General features: G+C 36.0%; 1 protein-coding gene across 6 annotated transcripts; it reads left to right on the top strand.

The window, feature by feature from the left end:
- The first annotated feature begins 1,013 nt into the window (after positions 1–1,013).
- On the top strand, positions 1,014–15,610 carry LOC121254968 (protein TOPLESS-RELATED PROTEIN 2-like). Of its 6 annotated transcripts, XM_041155225.1 has the most exons (27): positions 1,015–1,339; positions 1,658–1,728; positions 1,871–2,015; positions 2,363–2,542; positions 2,659–2,772; positions 2,851–3,009; positions 3,506–3,683; positions 3,959–4,085; positions 4,171–4,277; positions 4,413–4,551; positions 4,624–4,733; positions 5,015–5,084; positions 5,179–5,252; positions 5,329–5,424; positions 5,498–5,593; positions 5,789–5,916; positions 6,313–6,547; positions 6,631–6,798; positions 8,528–8,635; positions 8,810–8,956; positions 11,483–11,593; positions 11,673–11,855; positions 11,999–12,127; positions 12,533–12,628; positions 13,490–13,675; positions 14,884–15,062; positions 15,214–15,610. In XM_041155225.1, the coding sequence occupies exons 3-27, from the start codon at positions 1,936–1,938 to the stop codon at positions 15,425–15,427; spliced, it is 3,414 nt and encodes a 1,137-aa protein (XP_041011159.1). In that variant the 5' UTR covers positions 1,015–1,339; positions 1,658–1,728; positions 1,871–1,935; the 3' UTR covers positions 15,428–15,610. The 6 variants fall into 6 exon arrangements, with proteins under 6 accessions (XP_041011160.1, XP_041011159.1, XP_041011157.1 ...); XM_041155223.1 differs by having other exon boundaries at positions 1,658–2,015; XM_041155222.1 differs by having other exon boundaries at positions 1,430–2,015.
- Positions 15,611–16,497: the final 887 nt, after the last annotated feature.

The following is a 16,497-nucleotide window of genomic DNA, read 5'->3' as shown; positions in this document are numbered from 1 at the left end:
ATAAGATGAAATAAATTAAAATTAAAATTAAAAAATTAAAAAAAATATTATTAAAATATATTTTTTAATATTATTTTTATTTTATAATTTAAAAAATTAAATTATTTATTGTATTTTGTATAAAAATTTAAAAAAATTATAATAATTAAATAAAATTAGTTAAAATAAATTTTAAAAACAACCAAGACCTTAGAGTAGAGGATTGCACAGAATCAGGTAAACGATGAAAAATGATAGAAAAAAGGAAAATATGACATTTTTTCCCGCACTAAAACCATGCCGCATATTTATAAATTCAAGATTATAAAGTCCTGTTTAAATAATGAAATGAGATAAAATAATTTTAGATAAAAGTTAAAAGTTGAATAAAATGTTATTATTATTTTAAAATTTAAAAAATTTAAATTATTTATTATATTTTATATAAAAATTTAAAAAATTATAATAATAAGACGAAATAAAATGAGATAAAATTATTTTCGGATCTAAATGAGACCAAAGTCATAGCTAATTGGGCAGTTATGCATTTTATTGTTTTGGACTGATTGTCAAAAAGAATTGCTTTTTTATTTTTCTTGAATAAAGTAAGCTGTTTTTTATAATAAAAAATAATATTTATAGTCATAAAATATTTAAGCGAAGTCTTTTTTAAAAAAGATAAATAAATTTATAAAAATTTTATATTTTAATAATATACTTTTCCCTTCGAAGACATATAGTTAGAAGTTCATATCCTGAAATACGTTTTTATTAAAAAAAAAAAAAAAACCCTATATGTAACGTAGGTTTCTATTTTTGATTTTTCTTTATTTTTTACAAATTTACCGCATTGTTAATCGATGACAAAAAGAGGCGTGCAATCCTAGACATGGCCCGGGCTTATTACAGCCTAGATTTTCCTTACTCCTAGGTTTTGTTTTGTTTTGTTTGGTTTTGTTTTTTAATTGTTTTTTTTGTTCGGAACAGCATCAAGTGGTGCAGACTGTAGTGTAGACTCGCCAGTAGAGAAAGCGAAATCAGAGAGAGAGAGTAGTACAGTAATTGCAGAGAGAGCGAAAGTGAGAGCTCGAAGTTCGAGAGAGAGAGAGAGAGAGAGAGAGAGAGACAGGTTATATATATATAGAGAGAGAGAGAGAGAGCGCAAACAGCAGAGCCATTGTCCTTGTCCCGGAGAGAAAAAAGTCATAAAGATATATATAGAGAGAGGAGAAACTAAAGTAGAACATTTTAGACAGAAAGTGAGGGTTGTTGCGCGCAGTGTTAGCTGCAAAGCACATTGAGAGAGAGAAGCAAAAGAAGGGGAGGAGAGTGGTCGGAAAACCCTAAAATCCTAGAAAAGGTTCGTCCCTCTGAAGACCAGTAAGGCTATGTGTTTTCTTCTTTTTCTTGATGCGGAGATGAACGAAGAATATTCCATCTACTGATACAGGATCATGCTGTAGAACTTGTTTTGGTCTCACATGTACCTGCATTTAAATAAAGCCTTTACAGTGTTGGATCTCTGTTCTAGGAGCTGAAGATCAGGAGTTTATTTTGGGTTCATTGACGTGGGATTTGGTGGAAAAAAGAGCTTTTTTCTCGGTGTTGTCGTCTCTACTGGGTATTTGTAGTTTATTGTATTATTTTAATATTTGGGTTTTGTATTGTTTGGATGAAGGCATTACTTTGTACTGATTCGAAGATGAAGTGATTGGAGGAGTGTTTGTGTAAGTTGGGACTCTGAGCAAGGTAATTGATGAATGATTTGAAGCAAAATTTGGTACCAAAAGAAAGTTGAAGAGGAAATAGTTTCTGGGTGTTTTCCTGTTCATCAAATTATCGACCTTTAACGGTTGAAAGAGGATTTTGAGGCGGCCTGTATTGATCGCAGTGAATATAGACGCTTTGGTTTGATATTTGATCTTTGCGCTGGAGCGTTTAGGATTACCGGGCACTATGTCTTCCTTAAGTAGGGAGTTGGTGTTTTTGATTTTGCAGTTCTTGGATGAGGAGAAATTCAAGGAAACAGTTCATAAGTAAGTCCTATATTCATTATGTAAATTTAGTCATAGTCTCAATCATCTAGTTGGTTACCACGAAAACTTCGGAAAACAAAATAATACAAAATTTTCAATCATAGTTTAATAATAAGCCTCTGTTTATTCTTAGAAAAAAAAAGAAAAGATAAGAAAAATGAGCCTAATATCTTCTCAAATAAGCCGAATTTATGTAATATGTACAGTAAGATACAATTTTGCTCCCATAGTGAATAGGGCAAAGCCGCTAGCGACACTTGGAAACACGCTGCTGCTGAAATTTGGTTTGAACGGATGCACAATACTGTCTTTTCATGTATATGTGTGACGGGTTTCTGAACTTTTAGGTTAGAGCAAGAGTCTGGCTTTTTCTTCAATATGAAGCATTTCGAGGATCAGGTCCAGGCAGGTGAATGGGATGAAGTTGAGCGCTATTTATGTGGCTTCACTAAGGTAGAGGATAACCGATATTCAATGAAGATTTTCTTTGAAATTAGGAAGCAGAAGTACTTGGAAGCTCTGGATAGGTGAGTATTCAACATAATTTCTTTCAACAAACCACTTGAATTTAAAAGAGCTCCTTGAAATCATTGCTGGTTGTCGTCTGCAAAGCATAGCTCAGTTTAATATCTTTTTTGCTCAGGCAGGATCGAGCAAAGGCTGTCGAGATTCTTGTGAAAGACCTTAAGGTTTTTGCATCCTTTAATGAGGAACTTTTCAAGGAGATTACTCAGTTGCTTACTCTTGAAAACTTTAGGTATCTACCCTGTCGTCTCTGTTATGTGAATGTACTGCCTTATGATCTGTCCTAATCTATTTCCTTTTGCATCATCAGGCAAAATGAGCAGCTTTCCAAGTATGGAGACACAAAATCAGCTAGAAACATCATGCTTATAGAACTCAAAAAGCTGATTGAAGCAAACCCTCTGTTTCGTGATAAGCTTGTGTTTCCATCCTTCAAAAGTTCACGACTAAGGACTTTAATTAACCAGAGGTTATTCCTATATTTTCTCCAAATAGATATAACATGCAAATATAAAACTCCTAGGGGTGGCTCAAGTGATAGTGGCCTTGATCTTGTTGGTATACTCCAAAAAAGAAAAAAAAAAAAAAAAGAGGAGCCTGAATCCTTGGGTGCAAACAATTTCTAGGGGCCACAGGTCTGATGTTTAATTGGGTTAAAGACATGTTACATTTGTATGGTCTTTTGGATTCCTTGTAATAAAAAAAAAAAAAATTGAAAATATGTGGTCATGGACTCATTTTAAAATTTGGGTTACTGACTGACTGGGGTTTGTTTCAGGAGTAGCTTGGCTATCTCTGTATAAGGGTTCCTCTTATACAATGTGTGTGTGCGTGTATCTATATAAGCACTTTTCTATTGTTCCTGCTTGTTAATTTTAAAAAATTAATTTAACTGAAGACTTGTGTCTTGACTTTCCCTGATGATAGTTGTTTCTCAGACTCATTTCCCTTGTTGAAAATTTCAGTCTAAACTGGCAGCATCAACTTTGCAAGAATCCTCGTCCAAACCCTGATATTAAAACACTATTCATGGATCATTCTTGCTCTCCAACAAGTAATGGAGCTCGTGCACCTCCCACAAACAGCCCCCTGATGGGGCCAATTCCTAAGGCTGGGGCGTTTCCCCCAATTGGTGCCCATGGTGTAAGTATTTTTGGACTAAGATCCTATAAATTTTTGGGTATAAAGTGAGAGAGAGAGATAGGTCATAAATTGGACCTCAAATGGATAGCAATAAATGCTATGAGACTCGATTTATGTTTCTATCTATCTGCCTATTACCTAGAGTTCGTGCAAGAACCATAGGGGATTCAAATCTAGTGTTTCCCATCTATTTACTTGCTGAAAGAAGAGGGAAAAAAGATGATGTTCTAGCATAATGTCCTAGCATAATTCTTGTAATGCCTCTTTATGTGCAGCCATTTCAGCCTGTTGTTTCCCCAACTCCTGGTGCTATTGCTGGGTGGATGTCAAGCACCAATCCTTCTTTACCTCATGCTGCCATGGCAGCAGGCTCACCTGGTCTTGTGCAGCCTTCTAGTGCAGGTGAGGATCCAACCGCTTTCAGATTTCCACTAGCATAATTACTTGTAGTATTTGGTTGTAGTGACTATTTTTCTGTTGTAAACAGCTGCATTCTTGAAACACCCAAGGACCCCCACTGGTGTAACAGGCATGGATTATCAGTCTGCTGATTCTGAGCACTTGAAGCGCATTCGTATTGGCCAGTCTGACGAGGTGTGGTTAAATAAGACAGTTTCTTTTCAAGCTCAATTTTCATGATGTTAAGCTCTATCAATAACTGCTTGGCCTTCTCCTTGGGACATGATGTGCCATTCTGTTTTGCTATTTGCTTACATATGGTCTTTATAGGTGTCCTTTTCTGGTGTAATGCATTCTCCTAATGTCTGTTCACAAGATGACCTTCACAAAGTTGTTGTGCGGACGCTCAATCAAGGATCTAATGTCATGAGCATGGACTTTCATCCACAGCAGCAAACAATTCTTTTAGGTTCATACTATATTTTTTCTTTGCCAAATATTGTTGTGTACATTTGTCAGAGTTTTCAATTATTGTTTGTAGTTGGGACAAATGTTGGTGACATTAGCCTTTGGGAAGTTGGGTCTCGGGAAAGGTTGGCACACAAGCCGTTCAAGGTTTGGGATATCTCGGCTGCTTCTAAGCCATTGCAGGTATTGTTTGTTACGATTTTGTTGGAGGTCTACTTAGGTTTTGAATTGCACTTTATGATTCCTTTGGGTAAAGTTGACAATGAAGGATAGCCTTATCCTACACCCTTAAACTCCCTAATACTAAGCGGCTGGGATTTAATCTCAATACCTCTGGGGCAATAGTTAAGTGATTTTACAACTGCACAAGTTAGCACACCGTATCTACTAGCAATATCATAAGTATTATGTGTTAGAAGTTTCATGTGATTTTCCTTTCTAATTAATTTTGTACATGCTACCAGACAACATTGCTCAATGATGCTGCGATATCAGTGAATAGATGTGTTTGGGGGCCAGATGGACTTATGCTTGGTACAAACACAACTTTGTTTCTCTTGACTAGTTTATTTCCTTATTTTTTATATCACATTTTTTAGGCTTAAGTTTTATGTTCTGAATGGTTTAGGTGTTGCATTTTCCAAACATATTGTTCAAATATATACATACAATCCAACTGGAGAACTGAGACAACATTTGGAGGTGAGTCCTCTGCCCTATATATTATGTTTCCCCTGATAATGGCAAGGTGCTGATAATTGATAATCTTGTCTTTTAGATTGATGCTCATGTTGGTGGTGTTAATGACATTGCGTTTGCCCATCCCAATAAGCAATTGTGTATTGTCACGTGTGGTGATGATAAGATGATTAAGGTATCAATTAAGATCTTGAGGCTTTTATAAATAGGAAAGTTGAGCTTCCTCATTGTAGCATGTCATATGACAGGTATGGGATGCTGGAACTGGACGTAGACAATACATTTTTGAAGGCCATGAAGCTCCTGTTTATTCAGTCTGCCCCCATTACAAAGAAAATATCCAAGTAATTTTATTAAGAAGTTAATTATTTGCTTTCTACTTGCGAAACATGTTTGACCTGTGCTGACAGTGCAATATCTTTGTGTAAAACGTGGGCCGCTTGTAAAGATCTGATAGCTTCAGTAATTAACTTATATTTTCCGACTACCTTTATCTTCAGCACAGTTTATTTTCCAACTCATTTTGTTTTTATGTGCAGTTTATTTTCTCTACTGCCATTGATGGGAAAATCAAAGCTTGGCTGTATGATTGCTTGAGATCCAGAGTGGATTACGACGCTCCTGGACTGTGGTGCACCATGATGGCATATAGTGCAGATGGAACCAGGTAAAGCATGTCTGTTAGAAAGATTATGAAATGATTTCATGTGTTTATTTTTCTGCATTAGTTGTGTAATTCGATTCTCTATATTCACAGGTTGGAATGTCTGAATGTATAAACTGTACTGTAAAACACTTCAGCTCATTCCCTGCATAAGATGCATGTTAGAATGCATATTAGTGGCATTGGAGAGATAATATTTAGATTTGAGTTGTGCTACTTGCAAGCCTGGTATATCAACGCATCACTTGGGTGGGGCCCATTATAGTTATACAAAAAGTTAAAACACTAATATTTTTTCATTATTGTGGGACCCACTTCAGTGTGTGTTGGGTGTGTCAGAAAACAGGTTTGCAAATAGATTTTGTCATGCTTTTAACCACACTTCTATTTGTCTTGCAGGCTCTTCTCATGTGGAACAAGTAAAGAAGGTGAATCACATCTAGTTGAGTGGAATGAGAGTGAAGGAGCAATAAAACGGACATATTCTGGTTTCAGGAAGCGCTCCTTAGGTGTTGTCCAGTTTGACACAACTAGGAACCGATTCTTAGCTGCAGGTGATGACTTTCAAATCAAGTTCTGGGATATGGACAATACCAATATGTTGATAGCTGTTGATGCAGATGGTGGATTGCCTGTTAGTAGACTGCTGCCTTCCCATTTAATTACTGTTATCATGTTGAAGGATTAAGCGTGGTTCATTCTTTTCTTCTCTGGCAGGCTAGTTCTAGACTGAGATTCAACAAGGAGGGGTCACTGTTGGCAGTCACAACTAGTGACAATGGTATCAAGATTTTAGCCAATAACGATGGTGTGCGCTTGATAAGAATGTTGGAAAGCAGGGCCATTGATAAGAATCGAGGTCCTTCTGAAGCCATTAACTCCAAGGTAGTCCAGTGCTTTGATTTTTTTTTTACTCATCTATATAGTATCTTTAAACAATTCCATGTACCCCAGTACAGAGTAATGATATCAAGAAAACCTTTGACCTTTGTGTTAATCAGACCTACTTAAAGATGCAAGTCTAAAACGAGAAGCCTGCACAAACACAAAATATAGTTCTGTATTTTACATGAGCTTAGGTTATGGACTTATGGGTGGAACAAATACCACTTTGGTTGTCTTGTATCTGAACCCTGATAGATTTCAAACTTCTTTGATAATAGCTAATACAGATGGGGGGTATCTCAACCTCTTACAGAAGTCTCATAATTATTTCCCAACTTGTGTTGATTTTGATTTGGTGAAAAGTCAGTAGTGGACCACAGGGTATAATTAATGTTGATTACTGCCACTTGCTTTGTAATTTAGTACCATCAACCTTCAATGTCATTTGCATTTTGTATTCCAGTATAAAAACCAATCTCAATCCTAGCTGTTGAAGTAGCATATGATAATTTTAGGAGGTATTATTTTTTTATAACTAAAGATACCACATTTTATTAGAAAGCAGTATGGATATAACCCAAGTACACGGGGGCCTAAAAAGGGGGATGTGTAGTTCAAGGAAGAGTAGGGTAACAAGAATTAGTAAAATCTGCACAAAATGCAAATCCAGTATTGTTGTGGATGTTGTCCACCCATGCAAAGTTTTAAGCATGCAAACTTTTTAACCCTGGCTGTGTTCTCTCACTATCTTCGACGTTGTGGGCCTCAATGCATGTTTTTTCGCACCCCTACTGCCAAAGGACCCATTGACCGCATTAGAGCACCTTCCAGTTTCCACCACCAATCACCAGAGAAACTCAATTTAATTCTTTAAGTACCATTTCTCAAGAAAAAATTATATCCTGGAAATTTGTATCCATGGATGAGACTTGATCAACGTCAACCAAAGAACAGCAGCTTAAAGAATCTCTTTTTCCCGTGGAAATAGTACTTTGAGAATTAAAGTGAGGACCTCAGATTGTCCCTGATAGTTCTTACCCTGGAGCTGTGGAATCCTTTTAGATATGATGTGAACTCAACGTTATGTTTGGCTTTTGAGATTGTGAGGTTCCCATAGTAGATATTACTTTTGGATAGTTAATCACATTCGGTTTTTTAGAGCTAGACTTTATTCTTGGAACTTTCTTTTCAGTTATAATTTCACTCTATTCTCTTGTGTGGGGATGCCTATTCATAAAATACTATGTTTTACTGCTGTTTTTTGTGGGCTTATTGTAATAGGTGTTCTCGTTTGTATACTCCCTGTGTACTTGGGCGATGCATGTATACTTGTTTCAATAAAATTTTATTTTACTTACTAAAAAACAATAATTTTGACAATGGGTGTCACTATATCAGATGAGTTCTTGTGGCTTTCACTCAAAGCACATGTTATGGCAATCTGTTGGATATTTGATGTTTATAAATAATAACCTTGCCTAAGAATTTTTAGTTGACAATATGTTGGGGAATCCTATACCGGTGTCATATTTGAAGAGTAATAGTTCTGTACTGAAGGTGGTTTGTTTGTTACTTCGTATTTTTGTGCCTTTAGGGCCAATTGATTTAAGTAATACATAGCTGGTTTTTCAATAGACATCTGCGCTAACCTAATTATAAAGTTACTCTTATTTTGCTACAGATGTTTCTTAAACTTGTCTCTTCAGCATATATATGTTATTTATTGCAGCCTCTGCTTGGTACGTCTTTAGGCCCATTTGCAAATGTTTCTCCTGTTGCTGCTCCCGCACAGGAACGTCCTGATAGAACCCCTCCTTCTGTATCTGTCAGCAGTCTAGTAAGTTTATGTTTTCTGCTTGCATAGAATTGTTTGTGCTACCTAGTTTTGAAGTTTTCATAGGACTGTACTTCCAGGGTGCAATGGACAGTAGTCTAGTAATTTAAGTTTTTCTGGTTGCATAGAATTGTTTGTGCTACCTAGTTTCGAAGTTTTCATAGGACTTCACTACAGGGTACCATGGACAATAGCAGGCTTCTTGATGTCAAACCGCGGATATTAGATGATGTAGACAAAATTTCGAGCTGGAAAACGTCTGATGTTGTGGACACAACTCAACTCAAGGTTCTACGACTGCCCGACTCCATAACAGCAGGCAAGGTAGGTGGTTTGAGCATGACTGATCAAAAGTTACTTGGTGCAACTCATTTCATAATGGGAAGGAAAGCTAGTGCTTGTATGGAAAGTTTTTGTGAGTGATATTATAATTATTGTTATTTTATCGGTCATCACTTTGTGGTATCTGGCAGACTGGCATGGTAAATACATTTACTGTAGAGCTTTTTATCCTATGATTGTTAACACACTTCATTAGTACATTGGAGATGTCATGGAAAGAAACACTAGAATTTTGATGCTTGTCAATTGCTGAAGATTTTTGTTGAAAGTGTTGTGTATGCACACATTACTCTGGTCCTAATAGATGCTTGTTGGATTGACGGTTTGAAATCTATCAAACTACATAGAGCCCAAAGAACTGTCAATCTTCTCCCACCACTCTTGAACCCATGTTAACAAATGTGGGGCTACCGAAAGCATCATTGGTAAAATGCACTGACTACTTATGAAAGACTAATGGAGACATACAATTGACAACAAGGAGGGGGAATGCAGGTAATCGCATAGGATCAGATGACCTTGATGTTTGAATCTTGATATGATCAGTTCTTTGCATGTACCTGCAGTAGCATTCAAGTAATGCTCTTTAATTTCATTTTGTCCATCTCAAAAGTCAAATGTAAGCTTTTTCCTAAAATGACATTTTTCATTTCCATGCTCTGTGTGTCACAGAAACGCAATTTCACTTTCAAAATAAGTGCAAATGGGAAGAAAATATATGGTAAATGTATGGGAAAGCAACTAATGCCTTCAAAAGGCGTTCTTTTCTCGGAGTGAAAAATATTTTAATGAGAGGAAGCATGCAAATAAGTTACTAGGGAACTTAAATGAATGTAGGAGAATCTTAGTCTTTGTTAAAGCGAACTTTTGACATTGAAGTTGGCACTGAAACATCTTTAAATACTGAGGAAGTTCATTCTTCTACTTTATAGAGTTGTCCTTCCTCTCAGATTTCACATGTTCATGTTAGAAAGAGGTAAATATTTGAAGGAAGTTACCTAGTTTAACTTGTCCAGTGCATATTAAGATTTCAGAACTAGACTGCCATGTGTCCCATACATGGATTTATCATGCTAAAAACAAAAACTGATGAAACTTTTATGCATGAATATTATCAAATATACAGCCTTGTACTGGCTGTAGGAGTGATATTCAAAATGGTGTACGGGATCTGAAGGAAGTGCTGAAAACATTCTAAAACAGGCATTAAAATAAAGAAATTAACCAAATTAAGATTATTACAAAGATGAAGACGTTTGATACAGAAAAGTTTGTTGCATCTGCTTCTGGTTTGCTTGGATATATTACTGCATAAATACCAAACATTAGATTCTGTGTTAAAGATATGTATCTACTTAAGAAAACTACACATTTTTATTTTCATTTGTTTCGTATTTTATTTCAATTATTCATTCAACTGATTGAGAGATAAGAAATAGGTCTTAAGAAAATCTTACCAATTATGTCTAAACTCCCATTATCATTCTATTTAACCTTCCCATATGAAGTCTGGATGGGATTTAGTTATTGTTGGATAGAAGTAATTTAGGTATTTTTGTTTATGAACTTGACATGCAATATAGTCATAATGTATTTTTCAATAAAACTGGTACTGTGATGAAATATAATACCTACACATAGTTTGGAATCTACCAAAGAAAATGTATCCATGTTTGCCATGCGTCCGGTAATTTTAGATTTAGTTCTCTTTCCTTAGAGCATCCAACCCAACTAGAAGTTCTGCCATTTTTTGAAAAGACTAAGTAGCTTTGATGACGCAAATGACACAACCTTGTGCATTTTAAGTTCTCGTTCATTTCTCATGGCCAAGTATTTTACTTATTTTGAATTCACGACTACAATATACAATCTAATCTTTCCATGTAGAGAAATAAATTGAGCTCAAGCAACTGGGGTTACCAGTTACCACTTATGTAATGTTTATTTCCTTCAGTTCCAATAAATTCTTGACATGTAACAAACTGCTTTAATGCTTCAAGTAACAACTTTAGAGCACTTTCATGACAACTATGATTTTTTACATGTGATCAGACTTGATTTGTTTTGCAAGTTTCATAAATCTTATCATTAATATGGATATTAAAGGAGAGATTAGGTGACAAACCTATTTAGGAAAATCATTATTCTCGAAAGGGGGAAAAAGTGGGCATGTCCCAGGTGATTGCGTTTCTGCCAACGCTGCACTTCCTGAAAATTGTGTACTTTCTATGCATAACAAATGTAAACTTATTCCATGTTAAGAGATGCTGTTTGTGTTGAAAAATAGTAACCTTAATCATTATTGATGACAGCAATGCTAGAGAGGTACTAAGATTTCAGAATCTTTTATTCACTCGGTTTATAATATTTATAGTTCTTACAATACACAAATATATTAGTTGTAAAAAAGGAACATACTCAAGCTATTTTTACTTGTGGAAAAAATATACTTGATCTATTTTTAGTTCTTATATTATCAGAATTAAGAAGACGTGTTTCAAATGTTAGGTTGTGCGACTGATCTACACTAACAGTGGCCTAGCTCTACTGGCCCTTGTTTCCAATGCTGTTCACAAACTTTGGAAATGGCAACGGAGTGAAAGGAATCCACCGGGAAAGGTTAGCTTTCTAGCTTTGCAAAATTGTTCTGGATATGTTTGTGGTGTTTCTGATGGCTCTTCACCTTAAAAATATTCAGGCCACTGCATATGTAGTGCCACAGTTGTGGCAGCCTCCCAATGGAACTCTTATGAGTAATGATGTAAATGACGGTAAATCAGCTGAAGAGTGTGCTGCATGTATTGCTTTATCAAAAAATGATTCTTATGTCATGTCTGCATCTGGTGGGAAGGTCTCTTTGTTCAACATGATGACATTTAAGGTTTGTAAATGCTGCTGCTACTTGTTTCCTGATTGGGAAATTTGAAGGTCTTTTTTGTTCTTCTCCAATATTTAAGTTCAGCTGGCTCAAGTTTTTATAATAAAGTCCATGTTGACTGCATTAACCTGGTAACTGCTGTACAGGTCATGACAACATTTATGTCCCCACCTCCTGCAGCCACTTTCTTGGCATTCCACCCCCAAGATAATAATATAATTGCCATTGGCATGGAGGATTCTTCTATTCAAATATATAATGTCAGGGTTGATGAGGTGAGGCATCTCATGTTTTTATTCATTCTTTCTGTAAGCTCTTTTTTTCTTCAATAATGCAATTACATACAATTATATGGTTTCATTTAGGGAGTCATGGTATTATTACTTTTGAGTTTTGGAAGTGTTTATCATTGAGATTATCAGATCACCTTTGCATGTTCTAAGTTCATGTTTGACATCGAGATTTTTAATGTTTCCATTCATGTTTGACTTAGAATTTGTAATTGGGAAACATTCTTTATAAGGAAAATATTATGCTGCTATTATCATTAAATCAAGGTTTTAATGCATCCCATCAGAACTGTCATAGTCATATAAGCATCCACCTCTGATTACCTTAAGCCTTCTTGTATGACATTTGGTGATGGAAATACATTTCAAGCTTGAATATGGTTTTTGCAGGTCAAAACCAAACTCAAAGGTCACCAGAATCGGATTACAGGGCTTGCATTTTCCCAAACTTTAAATGTTCTCGTTTCTTCAGGAGCTGATACACAGGTTGGCAGCTGATTGTATTTATAGTATGGTAACATATTCTGTGCATTGAACTCTTAAATGATGAAATCTAAATTTTAGTTTTGTAATCAGAAGGTTTTTTTTTATAATTAGTTTTGTAATTAGAAGTTAGGACCTTACTGATAAAAAAGAAGAAGGTAGGACCTTATCCAGATCTTAGGCTCTTAGCTTCAGGACCCTACTTTGGTGGGACTTGCATTGGGTAATGGCCTTCCTCAAACTAAACATATATGCGGAATGGGAATGTTTGTAAGGGAGTTTTTCCTTAGTACTTTAAGCTTTTGGGTGAAGAATCTTGTAAGGAATGGGAATGTTTTTAATGTTTTGCTTTAGTTGTATTCTGTTTTAGCTTGTAAGTAGGTGTTCTCATTTGTATACATCCTGCGTACTTGGGCTATGCCTATTTACTTGGAATAAAATTTCTCTTATTAATTATAAAAAAAAAAACATATATGCGGACCAAACTTAGCATTTGGTTTTGGACAATAGACCATTAGCTTAGTAACTGATCCTCTTCAAATCCAGCTGCAAACAAACGAAGAACTTCTTTATTCTATTGAAGGCTTTTAGCTGGTGATTGTTTTAGGGGAAAAGAAAGAAATAAGTACAATAGAGAAAACACTAAGTACCCTATAAAATTTGCATTCGATGTATGTAATGGGAGAATTGAGTTCTGAAGGCCTGGAAAATCATGAGTGGAGCTTTGCTGCCGATCAAAATAAAACATTTCTTATCATGACTGAATGCTTTTGGATTCAAGTAATCAGGATAAGATGTTATTACTCTCTTTCGCATTATAATTACATGATAATCAGCATCTTACTTTGATCCATTGAGTTGCAGTTATGTGTCTGGAGCATTGATGGGTGGGAGAAGAAGAAATCAAGGTTTATTCAAGCACCAGCTGGTCGCCAATCCCCACTGGTTGGAGAAACTAAAGTTCAGTTCCATAATGATCAAGCAAATCTATTGGTTGTACATGAAAGTCAAATTGCTATCTATGACAGCAAGCTCGAATGTTTGCGCTCAGTAAGTTTTTCATGTTGCTGTCCTTGACTCATATTGACTTCTTTACTACTTGCCTCTTATTGTTTGGTAAGCTAACCTAATTACCAGTTAACCAAGTCAGGTTCAAATGGAGAAAAATGGGGTGAATAGAGCCTCCCCAGTATTTACACCTTCATAGCTGAATAACCTCTTATTGTTTGGCAGCATACCCTTAACCTAGAAACAGAAAGTCAAATAAAATTTTAAAAGGAGTGCTTAAGCAGTAATAAATATGGATTTGGTGGAACTAGGCAACAACCCCCCCCCCCCCCCCCCCCCCGGCGCGCGCGAGGGGCGGGAACTCTATTTTTTCTTTTCTTGCATACACACTAGGGTGTTATTAAGCTGATATTGTGTTGCAATATCAGTCAAGTCCTTGTTGGTTCAAAGGGGCTGCAAAACAATAAAATAGTGAGAGAAAAGAGTTTGCTTCAAGTATGTTACAATATCGCTTTTCTTATACGCCCCCACCAGTAACAGTATGTACACGGGTTACAAGTGAATTTGCCTCCAAGATACAATGAAGTCCAGAACAAGTTTGTCTAAATGCATTATGAACACACGAAATTAGATCCCGAATAACCTCATATTTTGCTATTCAACCAAGAAATTAGAAATCTGTTTTCTCAAGAACAAACAAATCCTAATAACAAGTTTTGAAGAAATGAAAACTTTTGGGAGAAAGAATTTCGAAATTGGCTTATGAGATTCTACAATTGGTAGGTTAATGGGTCTATTTATATATAGTCAAATGATACGAACGAAAAGTTACTACTTTTCATTTTGCTGAAATCGGTTCCCAACAGGTATATATATTATACCTACTGCCAACAACACAAAGGTTGGACCTGGTCCAACAGTTGTGTGCGCTTTCACCAACCAGTTTGCACTGGTTTGAATCCCAGCTGACGCGTCCTTCAGGATTAATTTTTACATTAATTTCCTGACCTGTGAAAAGCTGATGATTTACTTGATCCGTGTGATGTAGACGCATTTATATAGGTCCAGGGTTTAACTGGGTAAAAGTTTTGCACTGTCTCCACAGTTCATTAAGAAAAAAAGAGCAGAAATTGTAGGGCCATGGATAAACTGATTTATTTCGTTAACATTTACACGAGGTTATCACAGTAAAAATCGGCTGTAAAGTTACACATTTTTTAGTGCTGTTGTGCTAATTCATGTTTTTGCAGTGGTCTTGGTCTGCAAAAGACACACCTACAGCTCCAATCTCGAGTGCAATATATTCATGTGATGGTTTACTCATTTATGCTTCTTTCTATGACGGTTCTGTTGGAGTTTTTGACGGGGATAGCTTAAGGATCAGATGTCGGATATCACCTGCTGCGTACCTACCATCCTCTGCTGTTAGGTGAGTAAATGGTACTATTATGGGAAGCTTGCCAATTTGTGATTTGAGTAGAAATCAGTTCCCATTTTGCTTTGTGACCTGCATAATTTGTGTGATGTGCTGAAGCTTAAAGGGTTACACTGCACTATTTATTGACAAAAATCTTCTGCAGCACCAGCCCGGTCTACCCTTTGGTTATAGCTGCTCATCCATCCGAGCCTAACCAGATTGCACTCGGCATGAGCGATGGCACAGTATATGTAGCTGAGCCATTAGATGTAGAGCACAAGTGGGGTGCTCAATCTTGTCAAGATAATGGGTCAATACCTTCTAATTCATCAAATCCTTCCCCGAGTGGTCAAGCATCAGAGCTTCCTCCTAGGTAACGGGGGCTTTTTAGACGTGTGTGTGCAACCAAAAGGAAGTTTAGACAGTGCTCTTACATTTCAAGTATTACCACTCGAATATTTTGCCTGAGCCATTACTTTAGATTGTGGCTTTCATATATGTTATTTGTTGTAAATTCTTATTGTTTTTAGCCATTTTAACTAATAGAAAATTTCTTGGAAGATTTTATCTTGCTGTTGGTTAGCTGAACGGGAGACCACCCAGAAAGACCATTTGCCTTTGCACAACACTTCAATTACGGATTTCATGCCCCCATAAAAATCTCAAAAATTCTGAGGTCTTCATAAACCATTCAGAAGATTTCAGCTTTACTTAATAGCCCGCACTCCCTAGAAACTTTATGGCATCAACCGCAATTAACAGTGTCCAATCAACATTAATGTCTGTCTATTTACAACTACTATCTAACAAAGTTGATATTAATAAATCGAAGAGAACAACACACGGTGTGTAAAGTAGGACATTTACAAAGGCCATGTCGACATGTACCAGGATGTTTTGAATTCATGTTTTCGAAAAGGATTAGTTAGAGTTACCGTTGTAATTTTGAAATCATTAAAAGGTAAGAAATTCTTCCTTCTAAGCAACGTGGAAATTCACTCACCATCTCCTTCAATTTTTTCTTAAATTTGGAGTTTTCTTTTTTAAAAAAAATTTGGTAGGTATTGCCCCGGCTTTGTTATAATACATTAACTATTATTCATCCTCACATCTCACACCTGATAGCTTTTTCTTTCTTTTTTCATAGGATGTTAGGTGTGGTAGTAAATAGTGGCTGATGGGAAGATTAATTTTAAGGAAATCAAAATATTTAGGAGTTTAGGGATAAAGAAAACTTTAGGTTGTGTTTGTGAGAATACGGCATTAGATAAGCCTTAGATGGAGATGAAGGTAAAGGCCTTGCATTTGTGAGTAAAGAAAGGTGGTTGATAGTTGATACGTTCTTTAAACTTGCATTTGGTTATCCTGGACTTGGGTATAGAACTCGGTGTCATTGAAATAACTGAGAAAAATGTCATCTTCAAGTGTCGAGGTGAAGGGACGGACA

The sequence above is a fragment of the Juglans microcarpa x Juglans regia genome, chromosome 3D, assembly GCF_004785595.1.
Source record: "Juglans microcarpa x Juglans regia isolate MS1-56 chromosome 3D, Jm3101_v1.0, whole genome shotgun sequence".
NCBI lineage: Eukaryota > Viridiplantae > Streptophyta > Magnoliopsida > Fagales > Juglandaceae > Juglans > Juglans microcarpa x Juglans regia.
Note: the sequence above shows the minus strand (reverse complement) of the source record. Positions and strands in the feature narration are given on the sequence as shown.